At 38.9% G+C, this 22,363-nt stretch overlaps 1 protein-coding gene across 3 annotated transcripts in view; it reads left to right on the plus strand.

Annotated features, from left to right (window-relative positions):
* Positions 1–22,363, plus strand: part of PIGN (phosphatidylinositol glycan anchor biosynthesis class N) — a 104,751-nt gene that overhangs the window by 8,273 nt on the left and 74,115 nt on the right. For all 3 annotated transcript variants that reach the window (XM_077181850.1, XM_077181846.1, XM_077181854.1), the window contains exons 2-6: positions 2,814–2,910; positions 6,187–6,447; positions 11,042–11,163; positions 12,946–13,044; positions 17,720–17,826. In XM_077181850.1, the coding sequence (XP_077037965.1) occupies positions 2,814–2,910; positions 6,187–6,447; positions 11,042–11,163; positions 12,946–13,044; positions 17,720–17,826 (686 nt within the window). The remainder of the gene's footprint in view (positions 1–2,813; positions 2,911–6,186; positions 6,448–11,041; positions 11,164–12,945; positions 13,045–17,719; positions 17,827–22,363) is intronic.

Genomic DNA, 22,363 nt, shown 5'->3' on the forward strand with positions numbered 1-22,363 from the left:
AGCAGGTTAAGAAAAAAAAAGAGTGACAGGAAAGCATTCTTGTTTTATTCAAGAATGCAGAAATCTGAGGGAATCTTCTACTTTTGGTGGTACAAAAAAGAATTAAACAGTCCATATAGAGATGAAAAAGAAAAAATATAGTATCACAGTGATGTTTGAAGAAGACTTGCTGGTAGGGTATTGCTGAATGACTTAGAAATCAAGAAATATGCAAGAGGATTTGCAGATAGCTCCTGAGACCCAGGATAGGTCCTCCAAATGCTGTTGCTCAGTGAAATAATTCACAGCAAGATCACTCAGGGCTTCTCATTGTTGGGTTTTATTTTTTATGAATTCTGAATTTTTAGCTGCATGCATCCTGAGTGTATGTAATGCTAAATTTCTACTCCATGTTTTGCCTGCACTTGGCTAACAAATGGTACAAAAGGGCGTTCTTGTTTTCTCTTTAATACCTCAACAACATAATTGTTTCCTAATGAAGTGCTCTTGTTCTCTTTATTACCGCTGTCCCATTGTCAGTGTTGTTCTCAGGTATGGGCTTTTTTCCTGGAAAACTTGTGGATACATTTTCCCATGTTTAAGGATAATTCAGAGAAAATTGCATAGGCTGACACTGCTTTGCAGGGTGTTCACTGCTTTGCAGGGTGTTCAAGTATTGGAACACTTGATGTTTCATTGATGCTTTGCAGGCCATAGTCAAATTTCTCTTTAGGGGGATAGAATATAAGGAAATAAAGGTAGTGTAGGAAGTAATCTTACCCCTAAGGAGTTGCAGCTGGGCCAATTATCAAAGCTTAGGAAGAGGCCTGACTTTAACAGGCCACAGCTGTAACCAATGAGAAGAAGAGTGCTGTAAAAGAGTGGGGGGTGGCTAGCTGGGAAGAGAACTGGAGTCAGTTGGCTGCTTTGTGGAGAAGAAAGAAGCAGTGCTCTGAGGAGCTGCCCATGAGAAAAACTAAGAAGGTATGGAACTCTTGTGATAAGGAGAAAACAGTATGGGACCCCTGCAATAAGATGACAACATTTCTCCCTGAAAAATTCTGGCAGAAGAGACTTTTCTAGGCAGGCAGAGTAATTTTGATTATCAAGTGATGTTTAGAAGAAAATTAAGTATTCTTTGAGCTCTTTGCCTCAGGTTTGATGTGCTTTACTGAACCACATTTAAAATTTAAAATAGTTGTCATTTGTTATTGTAATCCCTAAAATGCTTAGTGAAGATGTTGAACATAAAATAATTTTAAACAGTTTGAATTTAGTTTGAATTACAAAAGCCACTTCAGTTCCAGAGCAAGTGGAAATACTGTAGTTGCAGTTTCATTGTCTGGCAGGGTATGTTATACTTCAATAGAGAAAGAAAATGAAAGTTCGGGGAAGAGGAAAACGGAATTTATCACTTTCCCACTTCATACGTGATGAAGTCACGATGAGGATTTGGGGTTTCTTATGTTTAAGTAGTGGGTGAAGATATGAGAGTTATTCAGAATTGGCTGGTACATCTCGTGTAAATTACAGCCTCATGCAGTCAGTAGGTGTGGGCTGTGACAGTAGGAATGACTTGAGTGCATTTCCTGACTGGTGTAGCTCTTTAAAAATCTAAATTATTGATAGAATAGGGTAGGGACTGCTAACACCACCTTTAGAGCTAGCATGTCATGCAAAGCACTGTCAGACCACCCAACTTCCATTTGCTCATCTGCCCTAAGAAAAGAATAATGTTTTAATGTGTAGACAATTGTACAGTCACAACTTTGACAGTTAAATTACAAAAAACATGACACTGTTTAATTGAAAAATATTAGCCAGAAGCACAGCAGACATTCTTGTCTGTTTCTTTTTTCTGTAAAAGATAAGGCCATTGATGCTTATTGAAAACACGTTTTCTTCATTTTAATCAACAGACTTGATGGTATTTGTGAAGCATGGCCCCTCTAAAAGAAATTACTAATGTACCTTGAGCTCCTTGTTTTGACACTTCATTGTCCTTAAGAATATTCCTGCCAATAGGGTGTATTCCATGCAGTGTTTTGTGTATGTTTTACTGCATATTCAGAGAAAGAAAAATATAAAAGGGAATTGTTACCTTTTGTATGAAGAACTATATTGTGTTGCAGTACAAGTATGGTTTTCTTTGCTTTATAAATAATGCTGAGAGATGACAACTTCAGAGGCAATGCAATTTAGATATAGATTACTTGAGGAAAATGAGTGCTACATTTAATTATGTCAGCCACCCTGTTAATTATTGAGGGACCTGATCCAGCCTGGTGCTGTGGATGTAGCTTCTATGGCATCAAAAAGAAAGTTTGGGAAAAACTAGACTTGTTAACAAATTACAGATGAACTTGAAAAGAGGGAAAAGCTCATGTGAAGAAGAGTTGGTCTTGGGTGGCTCATTGCAACTGTCTTGCTCCCCTGCCACCATCACAGTCTGGATGTTTTAGTCTTTGCACAGATGTGGCTGCTGGAGAGGAGCTTGTGGATGATAGCAGGATTTTTTGGTATTGTTTTGATAGGTGTGAATACAAAGAAAGAAAGGGTCTCTTCCTCCTGTTTGTCACCAGCTGAGAGCTTAACTTTCTCCCTGAGAATTTAGGGTGAGGAGAGAGAACCACCAAAAACCCTTCTCTAATCTGCATGTATCACTTTATTCTGGAAAAGTAATTAATTGCAGTCAGAAGGTCCTTGCTGCTTTTCTTTCTTTAATCTCCTAGACCTTAGGGAAGGTGTTTGCTGGGTCTGCCTTGTTGTCTCTCAGATCGATTTAACCTGTGCATCTTCGCACTCTCTTCTCTGCTCCTCTACAATGTCCAAAGAAGTGAGAAGCTCTGAAGTCTCCTGGAGCCCCCTGCATCACCTTGGCACTGCTCATTTTCTACTTCCTCTGTGTGAACAACTTGCATTTAACAGGCAGTGAGTAGCTTAGTGGATCTTTAGTACTTTCCTGTTAAGGATCTGAAAAGAATCTTTGTTTAAGAATCCACACCAGCTTTGTGATTTTGACTCCAAATTGTTTGAACAAAAATATTTTATTGGAATAGTTTAAGGTCAGGCATACTGGGGGTTGGACAGTATCATTATTGGCTCTGTATTGTTTAGGAGATGGTGACAGAAGGGGGAAAATGCAGAAAGAAAGGAATATAAATTAGAGTCTGGTATATGGCTTACTAGTTGGGCTGAGTCTATAGAGGAGGTGATTTGGCTGTCTGAACTGTATTAGGATTCCAGGATTCTGTTGTAGCTAGTGATGTGTTTGGGTGGGCAGTAAGAAATGACACATGGCAAATAGGTTGCAACATGCTTCTCTTATCTACAGGACTCAGAGTGTCTTTCCTCTTGGTATGACAGGCAATGACTTAACAGAAGAAAGTAGAGTAATGCAGTCAGAATTTGAGCAAAGCTTGTGTTTTGCCCTGTGAAAACAAGGACTGTGGAAGTCCTACTGCACTAAGGGATTGCCTGAGAAAATATCACAGGACACAAAAATATTGAGATGTCTTTGGCTCAAGTTTTCTTGACAGAAAGATGTAAGATGTATTTCCAAGTGACTGTTTGTTTATCTACATTCGGGATGGCCGGGCACCTGAGGGCAGAGATATTTTGGCACTAGTCATAAATACTTAGAGATGGCTCCTTGTCCTCAAAAGTGTGTATGCTTAAACATTTTTGTTTTTCTCCTCTCAGCAAGCTGTGCCTTTTGCTTTTTCTTATAAGCTAGTACTTAATCCAGTTTTGCCTTTTATCCTGGTTATTTTTTCCTTTTGAGGAAGAAATTGTTATTGAAATAGTTATCCTTATTGTTTCCATGCCTTTCGAGCTATCTTGAACAGCCGAGCACCAGGCTCTGTAGAGAAATTTGCATTCAGCTGAGTGCAATTAGGAGCTTTCCAAAGCCTCTGTACCTATGGGAAACTATTTGTAAGCTTGAGGACAGAATATTTTTCACAATGTTGTGTCTTAGTGATGACACACCAGGTCCTGCATTCGAGGAGCAGGGTAAGGTAGAGGCAGAAGGGAGGGCTGTGACAGGAGCAGGTGCTTTGGGAGCTGCCTGTCTGGAAACCATGTGATGGTGTTGAGCAGTAGGATAGGTTGGGCCCAGATAAATGGTTTGGTGTAATGTAATCAAACTGATTGCAAAAGACATACTCTTTTCTTTTTTTTCTTTTCTCACTAATTCTATAGATACTATAGTCTAAGCATTACATTTGAATTGTGTTGATTGAACTCTTCTGTTTGCAAAGACAGGGCTAGGGAGAGTTTAAAGCAAAGAGAATTAGCTAGTGCAAAAAACAGATTAGGTTACTAATACTTTAATTAGAAGAACATAGAATATGTTAAGCTATAGAATTGTAGCACTGGGAGCATACAACAAGTAGAAGTAACAGCTTTCTTTAGTAGGGTGTTTAGTCTCATCAGTTTAAGGCATGAGCAGTTCATATTCTCTTATCAAGCACAACTGCATCAAAAGTAAAAGCCCTGTGGAAAATAAAACTGATTGAATAAAATAAGCTCTGACACTCAACTTAGTGGTATTTCTGTGATTATGATTTCATATATTTAAATTGGTGCAGGAACCCTGAATACTTCAAAAATAAACAAACTGATATTTACAGATATTCCAAATCTCTTGGAAACTCACTTGTAGACAAAAAAGTAAGTTCCTGATTAACAGAAAGTTTTTGTTCATTAAAGTGTGACTACTACGTGTCTCTTTGAAGTGTTTGAGTATTTTGTTAGCTCCATTTTTTATTTAGTTTTCTCTCCAAATATCTCAAATGAGAAATTGCTACAGTAATGTTTCAGATTAGAGTTGGAGTTGTTGCATCTGTTTCAGTAAGGAAAATGGGTGCAATTGGAAGTTATGTTTAAGTTGCATGCAGATCTGAATTTTCTTTGGGTCAGTAAGTAATACTGTGTATTATCTTTCAAACCTTTTTTAGTGTGTTTCTTTTTTTTTCCACTGGTTTTCCTGGTCTTTTAAGTTTTTGTTTTAAAAAACATCTTTCAGAGTTAAGGTTATGTGGTAATGAAGCCGTTTATCCTTATTTGGTAGGAGTGGTAGATTTACCATATGGTGGCTGCCTGTGTCTGTTTAGCTATTGGAATTCTGAAAGTAACAAGATAAACTTAATAAATATATTGTCATTGAGAAGCTCTAACTAAATTCTTAAACAAACTGTTTCTTTTAGAGAAGGGTGTGTATTTACATAGGTAGTCTGAACCTTCCAGGCTGTTAAGAGCATCTGTTTCTTAATTGGTGAATAGAGGTGATGTTTGGCTAAGGTGGATAATTAGCTAATATTTAAATAACTAAGCAGCTTGGACAGCACTGATAATCTTTTGTCAGAACTGAGCCTCATTCAGGCTTAGGTCCCATACTTAGCTCAGCCAATATTCATATTTACTTCCTACTTAAATAATTACATATTTACTTAGGAGGCATTGCATGAACCCCACAGCACGCTTGGCAAACGTGGACATTTTCCAGTGTACCTGTTATTAAGCATATTTGCATCACTAATATGACATCAGAGGATGACAGGGAAGGAAAAAACCACTCAAAAAGGGAATACAATAATTCCTGAAACATAATTCTTCAGCTATTGTGCTTTGCCACTTGTTTTAGAAGAGGAATAGCATTTTGTGCTCAGCACAGCATCTTTGTTCTTTTAAAAGAAGGTTTCAGTTTCTAGGCAGGGTATAATGAGCCCGGATTTGATGGCAAACTTGGAGAAAAAAAAAAAGCAGTGCTGGATGGATGTTTATTATAGGATGGCTTTCTCTTGGCTGTCTGGCTTGTATTCACCTGAACAGACTTCAACTCTGTCGTGCAACCGGCCAGTAGAGGGTAGTATGTTCATGGCTACATTGCATTGTCTGAGTTTTCTGTCACAGCTGTAGCTCACAGAAACTGGCTTGATTCAGTGGTCTTTTGAAGCTATCTAACAAAGCCCTGAACACCAGAGATGAGTTGCTGAGACATAATGGTTGTTGAAAGTCAGAATTAGTCATGCAGTGACTCCGACTAGGACTTGTGGGGAAAAATGCTTGTTAGAAGCAGGAATTGATTGTGGATTCTGGGGATGTCTGTGGTTGTTTCTCCCATTCCATAACAAATGAAATAAATATTGATTCTGATAAAGTCTCGTCTGCCTAACTTTATTTTTTTCTCTCTCTCTCTCTTAGTGTTGTACTTTGCCTTTGCCAGCCAGCTGCTGCCATGGATATACCAGTCTTCATTCTTGCGGGGCTCCTTGTGCATTGTGTGTTCTTGGTCTCCATTTTTGACATCTACTTCAGCTCTCCCCTGGTCCATGGAATGACTCCTCAGCAGACTCCGCTGCCACCTCCGGCAAAGCGTCTCGTGCTTTTTGTTGCCGATGGTCTGCGAGCAGATTCTCTGTATGAGTTGGACAGCAATGGCACAGCCCGGGCCCCTTACCTGCGGTAAGCCCAAAGCTACACTGACCTAGCTCAGAATCTCTGCTGCTCACAGTGACCCTGAGATTGTGTTAGAAAGTCTCTTTTCCCAGCCTGGCGGTCGAAGGAGGAGTCAGAGCTCTTCAGTTCTCGGTCTCAAGGTTGTTTATTGTATCTTATCTAGAAAATTCTTTCTCTGGCCTGCTGAGGTCTGTTCAGCAGGACAGACAGAGGCACACTGTCCGCCCCCCGGGTGGTATTGTCTTTTTATACTAAAAACTATGTGTACATTATTTACCATAGCTTCCCAATACCTATCACCTATGTTAGACAGTGAGTTTCTACCTTAAACCAATCCAAAAATGCCAACATCACCCAGAAGATGGAGGCCAGGAAGAAGAAGGAGAAAGGCTGGACATGCCCAGATTCCTCCATCTTGCCTCCTGAGCCTCCATTCTAAAAACCCCATAAATCTATTTTTCACTCCATGACCAACTAACTATTATTCTACTTAAACTCTCTTGACTTGAAATTCTTCATATAAAGGTTGGTAATTGTTTTTTCCAAGAGCTAAATCAAAGGCACAGGGATCTTGGGCTCTGTGCCAAGGTCTCTGAGTCCCCCGGGCAGGGGCTCGAGCCCTCCAGGGCAGCCAGAGGAATTTCCTGGGTTCTGACAGACCTACCCTACCGTTGTGTAGGGTTTTGCTCTACACAACGTTGAGAAGAGAACAAGAACAACAATTGTGGTGGCTTGAGTACTGCCTTCCTTCTGCCCTCAAAGTAACCAACTTTGCAGAGTTACACTGTGCAGAAATGCATGAGCTTGGGTTGGTGTCCCTTGTCAGGAAAGCTACTGAAAGTAGGACAGTGTAAATTGAGTCCATGTTGTCCCCTGAACTCTGCAGATAGCCAGTAACTGAGAGGGGAGTGAACTTTCTCCATTCACATCAGCAGGGTATCAATTCTGAAGCCTGGCAGGCACTAATTTAAACTGTTTCCTGGATACTCTGTTTAAGAGTAGTAGTACATTAACGTACTTGTCTTCTAATTCTAAGCTACTGACAAAACTTTTTAAGGCGTGATTAAAAGAGATGTCCTGAATAGATGTAACAGCAGGCTGCCACTTCCTTTTCATTCCACCCTTCCTGTGTGCATGACCCTGCTGCCTCCCTTGTACTCTCTACAGTGTGTGTCTAATTGCTTAAAGGAATGATTTCGTTTAAGGCTGTGAAAAAATAATCCTGCTAAAAAAGTGTTTAAAGTCATATCCTTGTGTGCTTAGAACTATTTTTTGTTAATTTTCCCTGTCTCCTTATGTCAAGGTAATTATTTGAGCATAAGACAATTGATTTTCTACACTGAAAAAAAGGCAGTATTAAATAAGACTACTTTTGAGTGATCATAGAATTGGTTGGGCTTGAATATCAGAGCAAACTCAAATAATCAGTCATCTGAAGCTCTTAAGGCTTTTGCAGTCCAGTGCTGCAAAAGTAATACAGAAATATGACAAGTCCTGCTACATTGCCTGCCAGCCCATATGGGCTTACTTGTGCTTACTTCTGCTGCTGCTACTGTTTTATAGGGTGCTGTCTGCCACTGGCAGGTGTCTGCCACATCAGTGTGAGTTTACCATGTTGTCTTCTAGCAATGGACTTCACACTTACCCCAGAGCAGTTTCTTTCCTTACCAGTAAAACTGTTGGTCTTTTGGACCACCAACCAACACCATCAAGGTATGAATGCTGTAATAGCCCCATCACTAGGAGCAGGGGTGAGTAGTGGCCAGGAAAAAGTTATACTGGGTATTTTCTTTTAGTAAGTGATTTGAGGTTTAAAGTTTTAGCCACTCAGCATTATCATGGCTATATAGAAAAAAGTTAAACTATGTACTAGTTTGTCTACTGCTGGAAAGTTGTGACTTTTGCTGTCTCTGCTTGACCATGTTTGTGGAGTTAAGGACTTTGTATTTCAAAATCTGTAGAAGTAAAGCATTGTCACCAGTGCTGAAAGTACATGGGTGAATGGAGGGAAAGAACTGCCTTGTAACAAGCAAAGATGCTGGTAGGTCCCCGAGTGGAAGAAAATGCCAGTAGAGTGTGAAGTGCCATCTGTATTTCTCTCATCTCTCATTCTGCATAGAAGTACATATGTGTGTGAGCGTGTATATGTGAGAGATGATGAAAAGAAAAAAGCATGCAGCGTGCTGTGCCTTTTGAAATGTGGGGGATCAGGCAGCCCAGAGCATATCTTCAGATCTAATTCACGAGCTGCCACAATTTTGAAGCAACAGGTTCAGAGTTTTGTCCCTGAACCTTTGAGGTGCACAACTTCCGTAAGTTAACTTTGTAAACAGGCTGACAGGATCATGTGTTAGCTACTGGAAATATATCCTTTTTTATTCTGCCAAGTTGTTGCTGTCTGAACATTCCTTTTTCAATAACACTAACTCAAGGTATATGCAATTTAATACAAATTTTACTTTTTTGCATGTTCATTCTTAAGTTCCAAGTGTTCAGTCCCTTACCCACTTTATAGTAGTGGGCAACGTAACAGCCAGGTAATTAGTCTTACCCAAGTGGAGTACCTTGGGAACTACTGCATTGTTAATGAGGAAAGATTGTCTTTAAATGAGCAAGAGCCATTCTTATAGCAATGTGCTATTAAAAGAAGCAAAGTTTTAGTAGGTACATGGAATTAAAAATAAATATCCATTAGGCTTAAAGCAGATTGTTGGATAATACATGTATGCCAAGTACCTAGTCTTCCACAATATTTATGAAAAATATGGTTTTCAGCAGTGTTATCATAGCTGTGAGAGCCAGTAAGTGATCTGAATTGCTGCAATGGTGATTTCAGGGAAGAGGTTTTCTTCCTTGCCTGTCATGTTTCAGCCATATTTCTATATCATATTAATATTTATTATTATTATTATGGGTAGCTAATGTTTATGCTGTCATGGAAATTAATTTTTTTAATGATTCTTCTGAGTAAAAGGCATTGAAGTAATTCAAAGTATCTAAATTTATTTTGAGTAGGTAAATGACAAATTTATATGGCTTTTTTTCTGCCTGGTATGTGTTATTGTTGACTTCAGATCTTGAAGTTACCCTATTGTTGACAAGCAAAGATAAAGAATTACTTTCTAATTCAATAGAAATAAATTTCTAATTAAATCAATATTCTACCCGTTGTTGCGATATAAGTCTGAGGAGAGCTACAAGTGTTTTATTTTTGTTTTAAATCTTTCATGACAGTTAGTGCAATACATCCTGATCAGTCTGTAGTGAGAAAAATAAGAAACCTCTTTGATTAATACATAAATCCTTTTTTTCTAATTACTTTTTTCAGTACAACTTGTATTATCTCCTAGCTGAGATGAGAGTAGGAATAACGTATTGGAGTGCTGTGTCTCTACATGCCTTTATATTCCTCACTGTAGTATTTCGGCTATTCCAAGTAGTTCTGTGAGCTTTCAAGTAAGTCTGAGGATGTGAGGTCTAAGCTGAGTTTAAAAAAACCCCAACAAACAAATGGTGAGTGCTGCAAGCTTAGAGTGGAGCCTGAAATTTTAGGATGTTTAAAGGCACAAACTTAGAATTTCCTTGGACTAAAACACATAAACATTGCAAATTTGGTAGCTTATATCACAAAAATTTTTTATCAACAAAATTTTAATTTCCTGGCAACTTGACTGTTAAAAACTACTTGGAATTTTTTCAGAAGATTGTGCTGGTTTTTCCTAAAAATCAGTAAAAGATATGTCCTGTTGTGTTTTGTTTTCTTTTTTCCTATGCTCTGACAGTGAGCAGTGAATCTTTCTGTTCTTCCAGAAGATGGAGACAAGAAAACAGCATATGGTAACACTCACCTCTTGCTTCCTGACAGGCTCCAGCTGTTCAGATCTTTGACAGATGAGAATAGTTTATGAGGCTGTTTCTTATGCTTGGGCTTTGTCCTCTGTTTTCTTTGCTTTTTATCTGTTGAAACTATTTACTGTATGTGCATAAACCCTAGACACTTGATGTGTTTCTGTGCTTGTGGTGAGAATGCATTCTCCTTCACTTCAGTGTAATTGCTAAAGGTGCAATGTTTACTTAAATTTTCTTCTTGCTGCCAATATTATTTGCGCCTGAGATTTATGAGGGGTTTAAATTCTCTTAATGTTGCTTCCAAGATTCAGCACAGATGAAGGCAGGCATGGTCACAAGAGCTAATTATAATTGAGTGTATTTAAAGAGTAAGATAAGATTGAACTAGACACTTTCAGGCTAAATGGAAAGAACAAAGAAGAGTAACACCAGGCAGAAACAATCTGTTGAGGAGAAAAAAAGCTGAAGAGGAAAGCAGCAGAAAAAAACCAGTTAATTTTAGGTGTATTAGAAGACCAGCTGAACTCATCTGTTTGCAGTGCTGAGGGGCCACAATAGTGATGTTCTCTGTGCAGTGTTGCAATATAGAACTACTTGCAGGATAATGTTGTGCTTGTTTTACTGCACAGCAGGTGGTAGTGAAAATCTGGTTTTGCATTTCCTGCCTCACATCTACCTGTCACTCTTTTTATCTGGAATTTGTTGTACTTTGACAAGTCATGAAAGTTAACTGCCTTGAATCCTTTTTCAGGAGTATTCTAGAGAATAATGGCAGCTGGGGAATCTCTCACACCCGCGTCCCAACAGAATCCAGGCCAGGGCACGTTGCACTTATTGCTGGATTTTATGAAGATGTCAGTGCGGTTGCTAAAGGTAGGCTGGTCCTAAAGCTTGGAATGTTGTCCTCCAAGGTACTGAGTTTCAGTCTTGTGCTGGGTTTCCGGATGATTATTGATAAATACCTGTGTTGTAGTTTATATGCCAAGATGATATGGAAAATAGTAATTTTCGATGGATTTTCAAATCCTAATATTGATAGCTAGGAAAATAGTTTACATAAATTAATATATTTTTAATATGGTTGAATGTAGCAGCCTGAATCTAAAAGCAGAAGTATCTTACGGCCTCACCTCCTCATGTGACAGAGTTTTCAATTATTGTTTGGGATGCGCTAGGATATGGCTAAGTAGATGTTGCAAACAAGAAATGAACTGCAGTGTCTCAGCTGGACCATTGCAAGCTTGAATTGGAGAATCAGGAGCAAAATGAACTAAAAGTCCCAAACCCATGTTTTGTCCAGAGCTTTTACTGAGTGTTTGGGGCTTTTTTATATGGAACAACCTTTTGCATTACTGACCTGGTCTTTGTGTGTTCCTCTGCCTTCCCTCAGGCTTCCAGGCCTGAGCACTAGTCACGTGTGCTGGTTTTAGACAGGGGAGTTGAGAGTAATTACTTGAAGCGGTGCAGCTGGAGAAAGATTGATTGTCATTCTTAGACGTCCTGGCTAGCTGTCCAGCGCCGCTAGCAGTACGGGGGCACTATCCCCATCTCCGTGGTTCGGGACAGCACCTGAGGCAAACACTCTGTGCTGTGACAGCAGCGCTACCTTGTGGTCCTGGTTTGGCTTATGGTTACAGTCAGCAGAAATAAGAAGAGAAATAAGAGAGCTCTCCAGCTATGGTGAATCCAGGTTTATTGGGCCCCAAGGGAAACTGACAACCCAAGAGGAAGAGGGGAAGGTTGCAACAGCTTATAAGGAGGGAGGGACACAGGGGAGGAGTCGGTCCTCTGGCGAATAGAGTTTTAGAAGGGAGTGGGATACAAAAGATTGACTTAGGGAAAACCCCAAAGGGGATAACTTGAGGGTGGGGCCCCGGCCCCTGAGCCAATCACTCGATGCTCTAGCTGGAAGTTTCTAGAGAGTTCTAGAGAGAAGGGTGGGAGCGCCGAGTGATGGACAGGGCACTGGGGAGGGATTTGAGAAAGGGTACATTGATCTCCAAGGCAACTGGGGAGGAGTTGGGATAACTGGCAGCATAAAGGAGGGAAGGGAGAACCAGGGCAGAACCATTACATGATAGAGGGAACAGAGAAATCCAACTTATACAGACACAACACAACGGGTCTTCTCCATGTTCCTCATGAAAAGGTTCTTCTTTCTGACAATCACTTGCAGGATTGGCAAGGATACTTAGTTAAGAGCAACTCCATATTTCTGTCAAGTGCCTTTTCATGGAAACAGAAAATCTTGAATGTTTTATTGTAAGGAAGTACAGCATGACTTCTAGAAGTATATATATAAGTGTGTATCTTATTGCCTGAAATGCCAAACACTGAGTTCAGGCAATAGGAGATGCAGAATTCAGGGAAGTGCTAGCTGTTTAGAAGGTAAACCAGCTGTGTGCTTTGCTTGTTTGAAACCCTGCATAATGAGATTGGTCTGGTTTTCAGCTCACTTCATAATGAATGGGGGAGTAATTATAATGGATGTTTAAATGGAATTAAAATCAAGATGCACAAATTGGAGTTCATTGTGAAATAATTTAGGGGAAACTTATAAAAAAAACCCACAACATTTTGCATGGACTATCAATTTTAGCAGTCAATGAGATCTTCTGGCAATGCCATTTAAATGCAGGTGTGTTTGTTTAACAGGATGGAAGGAGAATCCAGTGGAATTTGACTCAGTTTTCAATGAAAGTAAATATACCTGGAGCTGGGGAAGCCCAGATATTTTGCCAATGTTTGCAAAAGGTAAGACTTAATTTTATGAATCTTTAACACATAGTTATCAGGTAGTAAAATACACTTAGCATTTTGAGTTATAACAGAAGGTGAAAAAAGTATTTTCAGTTTGTGTATTTCTGTATACTCGATTTCTAGTTTGTGAAATGAAGATGGGGTGGAGGAAATAAGTAGGCTTTTGATGAGGATATCACTATTTATTACTCACTTATTTAAATAGACCTTAACTAATTTTGTGAATACACTAAAAGAACACACCTTTAGTTATAAGGACATATTATTTTTTCCTTTGGTGAGGTTTAAAATTCTTTTTTTGCAAGCCTGCAGCTGAGATTTTTCTTCAAGCTTGCAGCTTCCAGTGACCTGGGAGATGGAACTGCAGCCATGCTTTTTCAGTGTAGGAGCTGAAGAAGTAGCTTATTGTGGGTTATCCTGCTTCTACTCACAACATTAATATATAAAGGAAAGAACTGTGTGCAAGCAAGAACTTCCTGGCACTATTCCTGAAACTGAGGTCTTTTGCCTGTGGTGTGCAGTGTGTTAAAGTCTTGTCAGGCCAGTGCAGTTGGGGTTTGAGCATGCAGAGATTGCTGAGCAATGCTTCAAATGTTTAAAGGTTCTCCAAGTTTAATATTGTTGTTTTCTTGGAAGACTGAGTACATATACACCCTTTCACATAATCTCAGAATAAACAGACTCAAGTGAAAAGGGGACAAGCTAAGGGCATGTGCTGCTGTTCTGTTCTGAGCTTTTGTATTGACAAATAATAAGAAAAATGGGATAGGCAGGATAGGAGTAGAATGTAATATTGGTTTAGAGAAAACATACATCATATTTCTCATGATGATTCTTGAACTTCTTCTGAACTCATGTCTCTTCCCCCTCACATCCTGACATTCCCCCCCACGCCTCTCTTTTCTGCTCTTTGCTTAAGCCTCATGAATTTATGATGAGCTGTAAAAATATCTCCTGATCATTTCCCATGACCTCAGATTACAGCTTGTATTTGGAAATAGTGTGATGGTGGTGGGGAGAGGGGAAAGGTAGTTGCCCTCACACAGATTATTTGTGTTTTAAGGGATATATTCTTGGGAAAATATTTGGGGAATTCAAGAATTTCCCAGAGCCCTGTCTTTCTACTGGTTTTGTTTGAGTTAGATGATAAGCAGAGGACTTGTGAGCAGCTTTGATGTTATCTGAAGAGATGTCCAAGGAAAATACTCTCTATATGGCTTGTTCTGAGTGGTATCAACAATGCAGCTCCCTTTTGCAGGGGGGAGAAAATCCCCCCAAAGTTGGCAAAGTTTTATGTATCTGAGAAGTAGATGCTGTGTCAGAACATGAATCATGATTTCTCATGATAGAAGGACAGATTAATTCCTTTTAGAAAAAGATAGTTCCCTTTCTTTCAACGAGGCCAAGCTTTATAGTACAGAAGGCAAAGGAATCAAGTGTTTGTTCTTTATCTTTACTTTTACAAAAAAGCAAAGAAGGAGATAGAAATTGAGCTATCTGCCCCTTTCTTTTCATGTTGCAAATTAGTGAGGCCACAGGACTCTTCTTGTGTATATTTTATCATGCCAATATGTTCCAAATTTTACCGTCTCACCACTTGCATTGGATGATGCATAAAGAGTGGATGATACCTGCTGCCTTTTGGAAAGGATAGAAAAATCCTTTGTTTCCTGTCATTGTCTATTTTCTCTAGGTACGTTTCTTGTAATAAAATATATATTTCAAGGAAGTGGTTGAGAATTCTATAAGGAAGTAAAAAAATGCTCACAGATTTTTTTAAAATATCAAAATAGATATACATGAAATCTAAATTTGGCCAAGTTTTAATGACTGTGTGATTAGTATTTCAGTCCGAGAAAATGTCTGAATAACCTTTTTATCTTGAGCAGGATTAGAAGATATTTGTTTCTAATAGTTAACTCCACTTAAGATACACAAATTCATGATGCTAATTTTAACTTTCTTTTCTGTGATGTTTTTTCTGTGGTGAAATTATCTAAAAATAACAGGGTTTGAAAATGCCTATTTTATTTCCTTAAAACTTTGAGTTTCTCTTCTAGACTTGCCCGGATTTGAGGTTTGACCTGAAAAATCCAGCCCTGTACTCTTCTGTCAGTGATCTGGGTTGGAGTAAATTACAATGTCATGTTGAAAAAGGAGCTGTGACTGTTGCTTCTCTAAGGGGAAGTAGATACTAGTTTGTTGCATCCCGATTGCCCTTTGTCTCATGGGTTTCCTTTCTTTTTTTTGGAAGCTTCCAGAAAGGCTAGGGTCATTGTTTTAACTTCAGTATGAAGAAAGGTATCATCAAGATCATGGGAACACAGGGACAAAACCATTGTCAGGTTTATTCTGGACAGACAGACCTCTCCATCTTCTGGTTTAGTTCCTTATTGTTAAACAGTGCAGAATTTCTCATATCCCTCACATGGCTGTATTTGATGACAGCTCTCTGATGGCCACACGCTGTCCTGCTCAGTGTCTGACTGTCTTTGTGTATTCATTCTTTTTCGCCCTCTTTTGTGCAGGGAAAATTTGCTGGCAAATTCTTCTGCTGGTCTGGACTTTTACCCATGGCAGACTTGTCATGGGTCACAACCTACCCCACTAGCAGAGTTGAGACATTCACTTTCTTCAGGACCTAAATCTTATTTTAAGAGTGTGATAACTTCATCCCTGATCCTAATGTTTGAATATGGGTGCTAAGTGTGAGATATAGTGGCAGAGAAGAGAGCAAAAGCAATAGGTGGTATCTTGTTTGGGAGTTTCTGGCACCTCCAGTTATTTCCTGTAGTGTAATGGCATCATCAAACCCAGCAGCTCTGTCCTTCTAAAAGATGTTTTCATCCCTGGCTTTCTTCTACTTCTCTATCCCATCTTTGCTTCCTCATTCCTAGACTTAAAAAAAGTGTTGGCATACTGTTGCCTGCCCCCTCAAACAATAGAACTAACATAACATTTCCTAACATTTTGTGTAGTAGAAGTTCTTACCAAAAAGAAAACCAAAAAAACAAAAAAAACCCCCAAAACAAACAAACAAAAAAAAACCCAAACCACACCAAAAAAGAGACAAGAAACAGTTATTTTATAAGCTATGCAGGCACTTTCAAAACTTTCCTGGTATGACTTGATTTGGCCACCATTTCTCTTTGTAGCAGTGCAGGGTTGGGTGGACTGTTTTGTTTTGCTTTGGTAGAAATTGGAAATGGGTAAGTGGTAGATGTATTCCTTTGTTTTTCTGCAAACTCTGGGCTGTCATTGGCTTCTTTGTTGTGGCACCTCTCAAGGAAGGACTTCTCAAGTTTGCGGTGACACTATGGAAAAACACTACAGCATTCTCTCCTCTTAGACTATCAGTCATCCTGGCAGTGATTGACAGTACTTATTTCTTCTTTTGAACTCATTTATCTACCAATTGAAATTCTTGCATTCACTTTTAATGCCTGGCAGTATTTTCTTCCTTTTCTTTTAAGCTGAGAACTGCAGTGAGTGTTCTGTGTTATAAGTAGTAGTAACATCTCCAGAGGCACAGGGGAGAGAGCTGCATCAGAAAATCTGTGCCAGCTTTCATCTTCCTGGCCTGAAATACCTGCATCCCTTTGTGTGGGTTTCCACATAATCTTGGTTAAGCAGCTGCCTTATCCTGGGATGTTGGTTCATTCACAAGCCTGGAAGCTTACACAACTGCATTATATAATTGTGACATACAGCAGATGGAATGTATTCTCTCTGGTCATCAACTGATTGAAGAACATTTTCCCCTCTGAGAGTTTATATAGTCATAGTATGAATGGCACCCCTGAGCTGTAACAGCTCTGCCATTGATGGAATTGTTTAATTAAACTTCACCTAGCTTCAAATCTGTTCAGGACTTCTGAAGTTTAATTTCTTGCCAGTCTTTGTCTTCCCCCTGCCCCCCCCCTTCTCTGCTTTGCTCCCTTGACAGTGAGTAGAGAATGGAGTTGCCTTGTCCAGATGCTGTGTTTGCACATCAGTGGCCCTTGTGTTGTACTTTGTGACTGAACATAGTCGAGTAGTTGTCCCTTTTCTGTTTTGGATGCTTCTTTTAAAGATGCAGACTTTGAATGTTGTCTCCCTGAAGTTGTCCACTGGGCCTTTGGTAGCTGGAATTGAAGTACAGTAACACTCCTGATGCCTTTGTTATATGTGATATGTTTTCCTGTGGAAGAGACCTCATGGATAAGGCATTATCTTGTATGATTCAGTTGAACTACCAAAAGCTGAGCATATTTTTCTTCAACAGCCTGCCCCCAAAACACGTGTTCAAATGAGACTACGAATATGTATCTTCCTTTGTTAGAAGTTTCTCTGTGAAATTTTTTGTTTCAAAACCAAATTCTTTTTAATTTGCTTAAACTGGGATTTGGTTTTCTGCTATCTGTTTTTCCACATTTTACTTCCTTGCCTGAGCATACTGGATAACATTGTTTCTCATTCCTCTGAGGTGCTGATAAGCTAATGAGGTAAAATATTATCCAGGCTTCCAAAAAGGATTAATTATGGGAAAGTTTAAAATAAGAATAAAATTTCTATGACTTCTTTCAGGATCATCATTTTTTGTAGGTTTCTACTCCTGTGCAAACTATTTTTGACTATGAGAAAGGCAAAAAATCTTGTATCTCGTATGCCATCTATATTGTTTTTGCAGGTGCTACTGGAGATCATGTTTATACATTTTGTTATGCAGCAGAAAGTGAAGACTTTGGAGCAGAAGATGCAGCCAAGCTTGATATGTGGGTTTTTGATCATGTTAAGGTAAGCAGAGACTCTTTTTATGCTATCTGTTTATAAAATAAAGCACAGTTGCACGTTAACTTTATCACAGAACCTGTTAACACGTTATCACAGATGTAGATAGTATGACAATTTTGAAAGATCTATCACTTGGGGTCATAACTAAACATTTCTTGAATCAACTTTCATGACAAGTGTAATAGATGCTTAAAGGAAATATTTGTCATTTAGTGCTAATTAAAAAATTAACACTAATAAAAGTACCCTATAAAAACATTCTTGGCTTTGTTTTGTTTGCCTGTAATGTGAAACCCATCTTGGAGTACTATAGACCCTATAAGATCTTAAATGCAATTAAGGATTTTATAACAGCTGTTGCAGCATGATAGAAATGACAAGCCTTTGCTACGAAAGCAAAATAAGCAATATTATGGACTTATTTTTTGTCAGGCTGTGTGGCTTTTCCTCACAGATGTAGCTGGGTTCTAATTTTCTGCTGTGGCTCACACTCTGCTGTGGCTGCCAGAGCAGGCACAGTTTGTTTCAGGGGACAGGGTGTGAGGTAGAGGCAGCCCGGGACCCGGAGCTGTACAATTTGTTGCTGTGGTGCTCTGCTCAGCTGGCTTGGGTCAGTACTGGTTCATGACTGTTTTTGGTGGCACTCTCACTGTGTTAATACTCCAAGGCACATGATTTCTGATTATTTGTTAATTCCTGTATTTATGTTATTCCATGCTGCCTCACTTCTTTTGGATTAAGAAATGCTGGTAGTGGGCATTGGTGTATAAATGTCTGTACCACTGAAGCAGTTGAGTGACTTACTTTCTGGATCTCATAATGATGTTAATGGAGTTTCAGACTTAAAACTTTTTTTCACAAGATCTCTGGGCTGTATGCATTAGTATAGCTAACCAGCATAAATCAAATAAAAATTAAAAAAAATAAATGAATAAACCAAATCATCATCTATTTAGGAAGTGAAATGTAGTTCTGCTTTAAACAGTGACATAGGGTGGAAAAGATCATTATAGTTTGCTAATTTTCAAAGGAAGTGATTTTCTGAGTTTGCAGGTGAAAAGATGTTTTTTCTAAGTGCCATCATTTCCCTGAATGTGCACTTGTGCCATGTTGTGTGTTGTAATGCATATGAATAATACAAATCAAATTAGGCTGTCAGTTACACTTGAATAGCTGTTGTCATAAAGTTGCACCCTGCTGTCATTTGGAGCTGCACAAGTATATGAGGGTGGTACTACCTTTCTTTTGCTTCAGAACACCTAATGGCATTTATCCTTTCAAGCTATAATGATATGTTTAAAATATATGTCATTACTGATTACTTTTTCCTTGGAGCCAGCACCATTATTTTTAAGACTTATTTTGCCCATCTAAATTCCATTCTGTGGATGGATATGACTTGATTGACTGGCATAAGCCACACATTCCATTAATCATCTCTTCAATTGCACATCAACAATTGCTTCAGGAGTGTGAAACTTGGGGCTTACTGAAACCAAGGTCACTCTGCTATTATAGCTCTAACAACTTTCAGCTGAGCTAGTGAGATTATATATAGTAGTAATGACATTATGCTGGAATCTAAATTCTGCTTTGCCCATTTTTTTTTTCTTCTTTTGTGTTTTATCTCAGGTATTTAACAATATATTGTTTTACTCGTATGTTGGCCAACGTGGTCCCTGGTTTCTGCCTCTTTAGGAAACAAAAGACACCAAATGTACTTCCTCTTTACTCTGCAGTCCACAGGTCCCAAGCATTGTGAGGGCCACTTGTTTGGGGCCACTTCCTCTGCCCCAAAACATGATGGGGATAAAATGAAGAATGGCTAACTTGAGTTGGGGCTGCTAGTGCTGGCAATATGAAATTCCTTTTCTCTTTCAAAATGCTAGCTAACAGGAAATAATCATCAGGAGATGATAAACTCTAATTTTTATTTGTATCTATGCTTAAATAATGAGTAGAAGAAAAACGTATGACACTCGATAGTTCTTGTCCTGTCTCCTTGCAATACAAGGTGATCATAGCCCTTTCTTGGGACAGAAAATACACCACAGACTAGAATCTGTGGGATTTTTTATCTACAGCAGTATGAAAATTCAGCAATGTTAAAGTGCAGTAATAACTTGGGAGTGGTTTAGAGTTCCAGATGGGCATGGAGTTGATGGACTGTGGTTCTTTCTGGTTTTTGTGTTGTTTGGGGCTTCTTTTTGTGTGTTTGTGTTTTGTTGTTTGTTTTTTTTTTTTTAAGAAGCTGGCAAAATAATTAAGGAGAGGAGTTTAATCACTGTAATGTGACTCAATGATTCTCAGTAAAATAACTTTTACTGAAATCACAGTTTGAGTCTGTGCTAAGAAACTAAGGAGCAAAATACTGGGAGTCTAGATTAACTAATGGGAAAAAAAGATTTTGTTGGTGCATTTCTGACTTTTGAAAATATTTTGTGGCAAATAGTTTTGGAAGATTCAACTTTTTTTTTTTTAGTGTAAAAAGTTTAGAATTCTAGGAACTCAGTCTTGGAGAGGAGTTCCAGTAATGGCCTAACCACAATTTCTTATGTTTAAAGGGTGGGATATTCAGTTAATGTCTTCTCACTGAAAAGGACATGTAGATACAGATGGCAAAAAATTGTGGTTTTTTTCCTTTATTCTTTTCTCATTTTGAACACAGTATTCCATTCTTCCTTTGTCTGCTTTCTGCTGGAGAAAGGCCACCCAAGCCTTCAGACTGTCCCTTCTGTGCAGGGTGGTGGATGGAGTCCAGAATTGAATTATGTTAAACTCTGAAGCTCTGCAGATAGTGCTGTGACTGGATGTTGATTTGTGCCAGTGAATTTCAATAGAGATAGCTCTGCTCTAATTAGCAGTGCAATGGTTTTATGATTCATTTAGAATGTATTAGTGTCTTGTGTATGATCCTGTTCAAGGGATCTAAACCTGGCATATATGTTTGTCCTGCTTTTGTACTTTTGTTTTACATCTGAAAACTGGCATAACTATTTAAACTCTCCCAGCAGCACAAATCAGTGTGCATGGCTTTAAGCAGCCAATTAAATTAACTTGTCCTAGATTAAGGAGCTTTGGGAAAGGGAAAAGTTTGTTTGGTCTCTCTAATACATGCAGTCAGCAACAGTTTATCAGCTCTACTAAAGAATCATACTTCCATGGAAGACACTGTTTGAGGGAACAAAAAGTCCCCAATTACTTAGACATTTAACATTTTAAAGTTCATATTTTGTTCAGACATCTGTGAATCATTTGTTAGACCTTATAAATAGTCTTTATTTCTTTGCTTTCTCCCATCAGAGGAGGGAGACGATTAGATCAAGATTCACATAGTTATAACTCAAATTCTGTCGTAGTGGTTTATTTAGTACTACATTATAATTAAGTTCACAGTTTGATGTAAATATTTTAATGGGGAACTTTGTGCTCATCTTAAGGTGCATATCAGTTGTAACCAGTGCATTATTTTTTTGCTAGCTGCCAGAAAATCAAACAAAAGTTGCCATAATAATTTAAAAAGAAGGCTGGAAAGGAAGCTGTAGTCATCTTGAGTCCAGCTCTCTTAATGAAGGAGGTTCAGGTAGAGCAACGCCCTCAGGCCTTGCCCAGTCAAGTTTTGAGCATCTCCAAGGGCAAGCCTTTTAAGCAGCTGTTCCAATACCTGGCTATAGTTATGGTTTACCAAATAATTTTTAAAAGTCTGTGTCTTACTGCAATTTTTCACATTTCAAATTGTGTCTGTCTCCCTGTGTCATCTCTGGGGCCATCTGATCAGTCTGGCTCAATCAGAGGATGGAGATTCCTTTCACCCTCAGGGCAGACAGTTGTATACAGCAATGGGACCTCTCTTTATCTGCTTTTTCTTGAGACTGGAAAAACAGAGTGCTCTCAGCCTCTTAGTTGATTACTGCTGTCCCTGAAACTTCTTGGTGAGATTCAGCTTACATGTACAGTGGAGGCAATATTACTGCATAGAGGAATAAAAGGGAAGCAAGAATAAAAAAGAGTGAGACAGGAAGTTGGTTAAAATAGAGTGATGGGCTGGAAACTAGTGTTGAGTAGAAGTAGGACTCAAGTTTTGTGAACACGGAGTACCAAAAAGAAGAGGCCTTTAGCAGGCTGTAAGGAGATACAAGGATACTTCTGAACAAATAGTTCAGCAACATCCAGAGCAAGGTGAAGTGATTTTTGCCCTTGGTGTGTTTGGTACCTGCTTGCCAACTCACAACCTTTATCAGCCATCAATCCAGGCAAGCTTCCTGTTGTTTTTGGGATTTTTTTCAGTAAACCATTTTTGTTCAAGTTTCATAGGATCAAGTTCGCTGTTTGCTCTGGGAAAAGACATCACATCTTAGGTTGCACTCATCTTCCTTTTGTCTTCTTGTTTGCAATTGGCCAAAATATGGGCCAACTTTTCTGGCTGCTGCTGCTCTGCTTTATGAGGTGGCCGGGACTGTGAAACTGGGTTGCTTTTGGTTTATCCAGGGGACTTGTCTGGTGGGAGAGGAGAAGCTCAGGCCTTGCCTTCCTCTGAATG

This window comes from Agelaius phoeniceus, chromosome 1 (genome assembly GCF_051311805.1).
Source record: "Agelaius phoeniceus isolate bAgePho1 chromosome 1, bAgePho1.hap1, whole genome shotgun sequence".
Lineage (NCBI taxonomy): Eukaryota > Metazoa > Chordata > Aves > Passeriformes > Icteridae > Agelaius > Agelaius phoeniceus.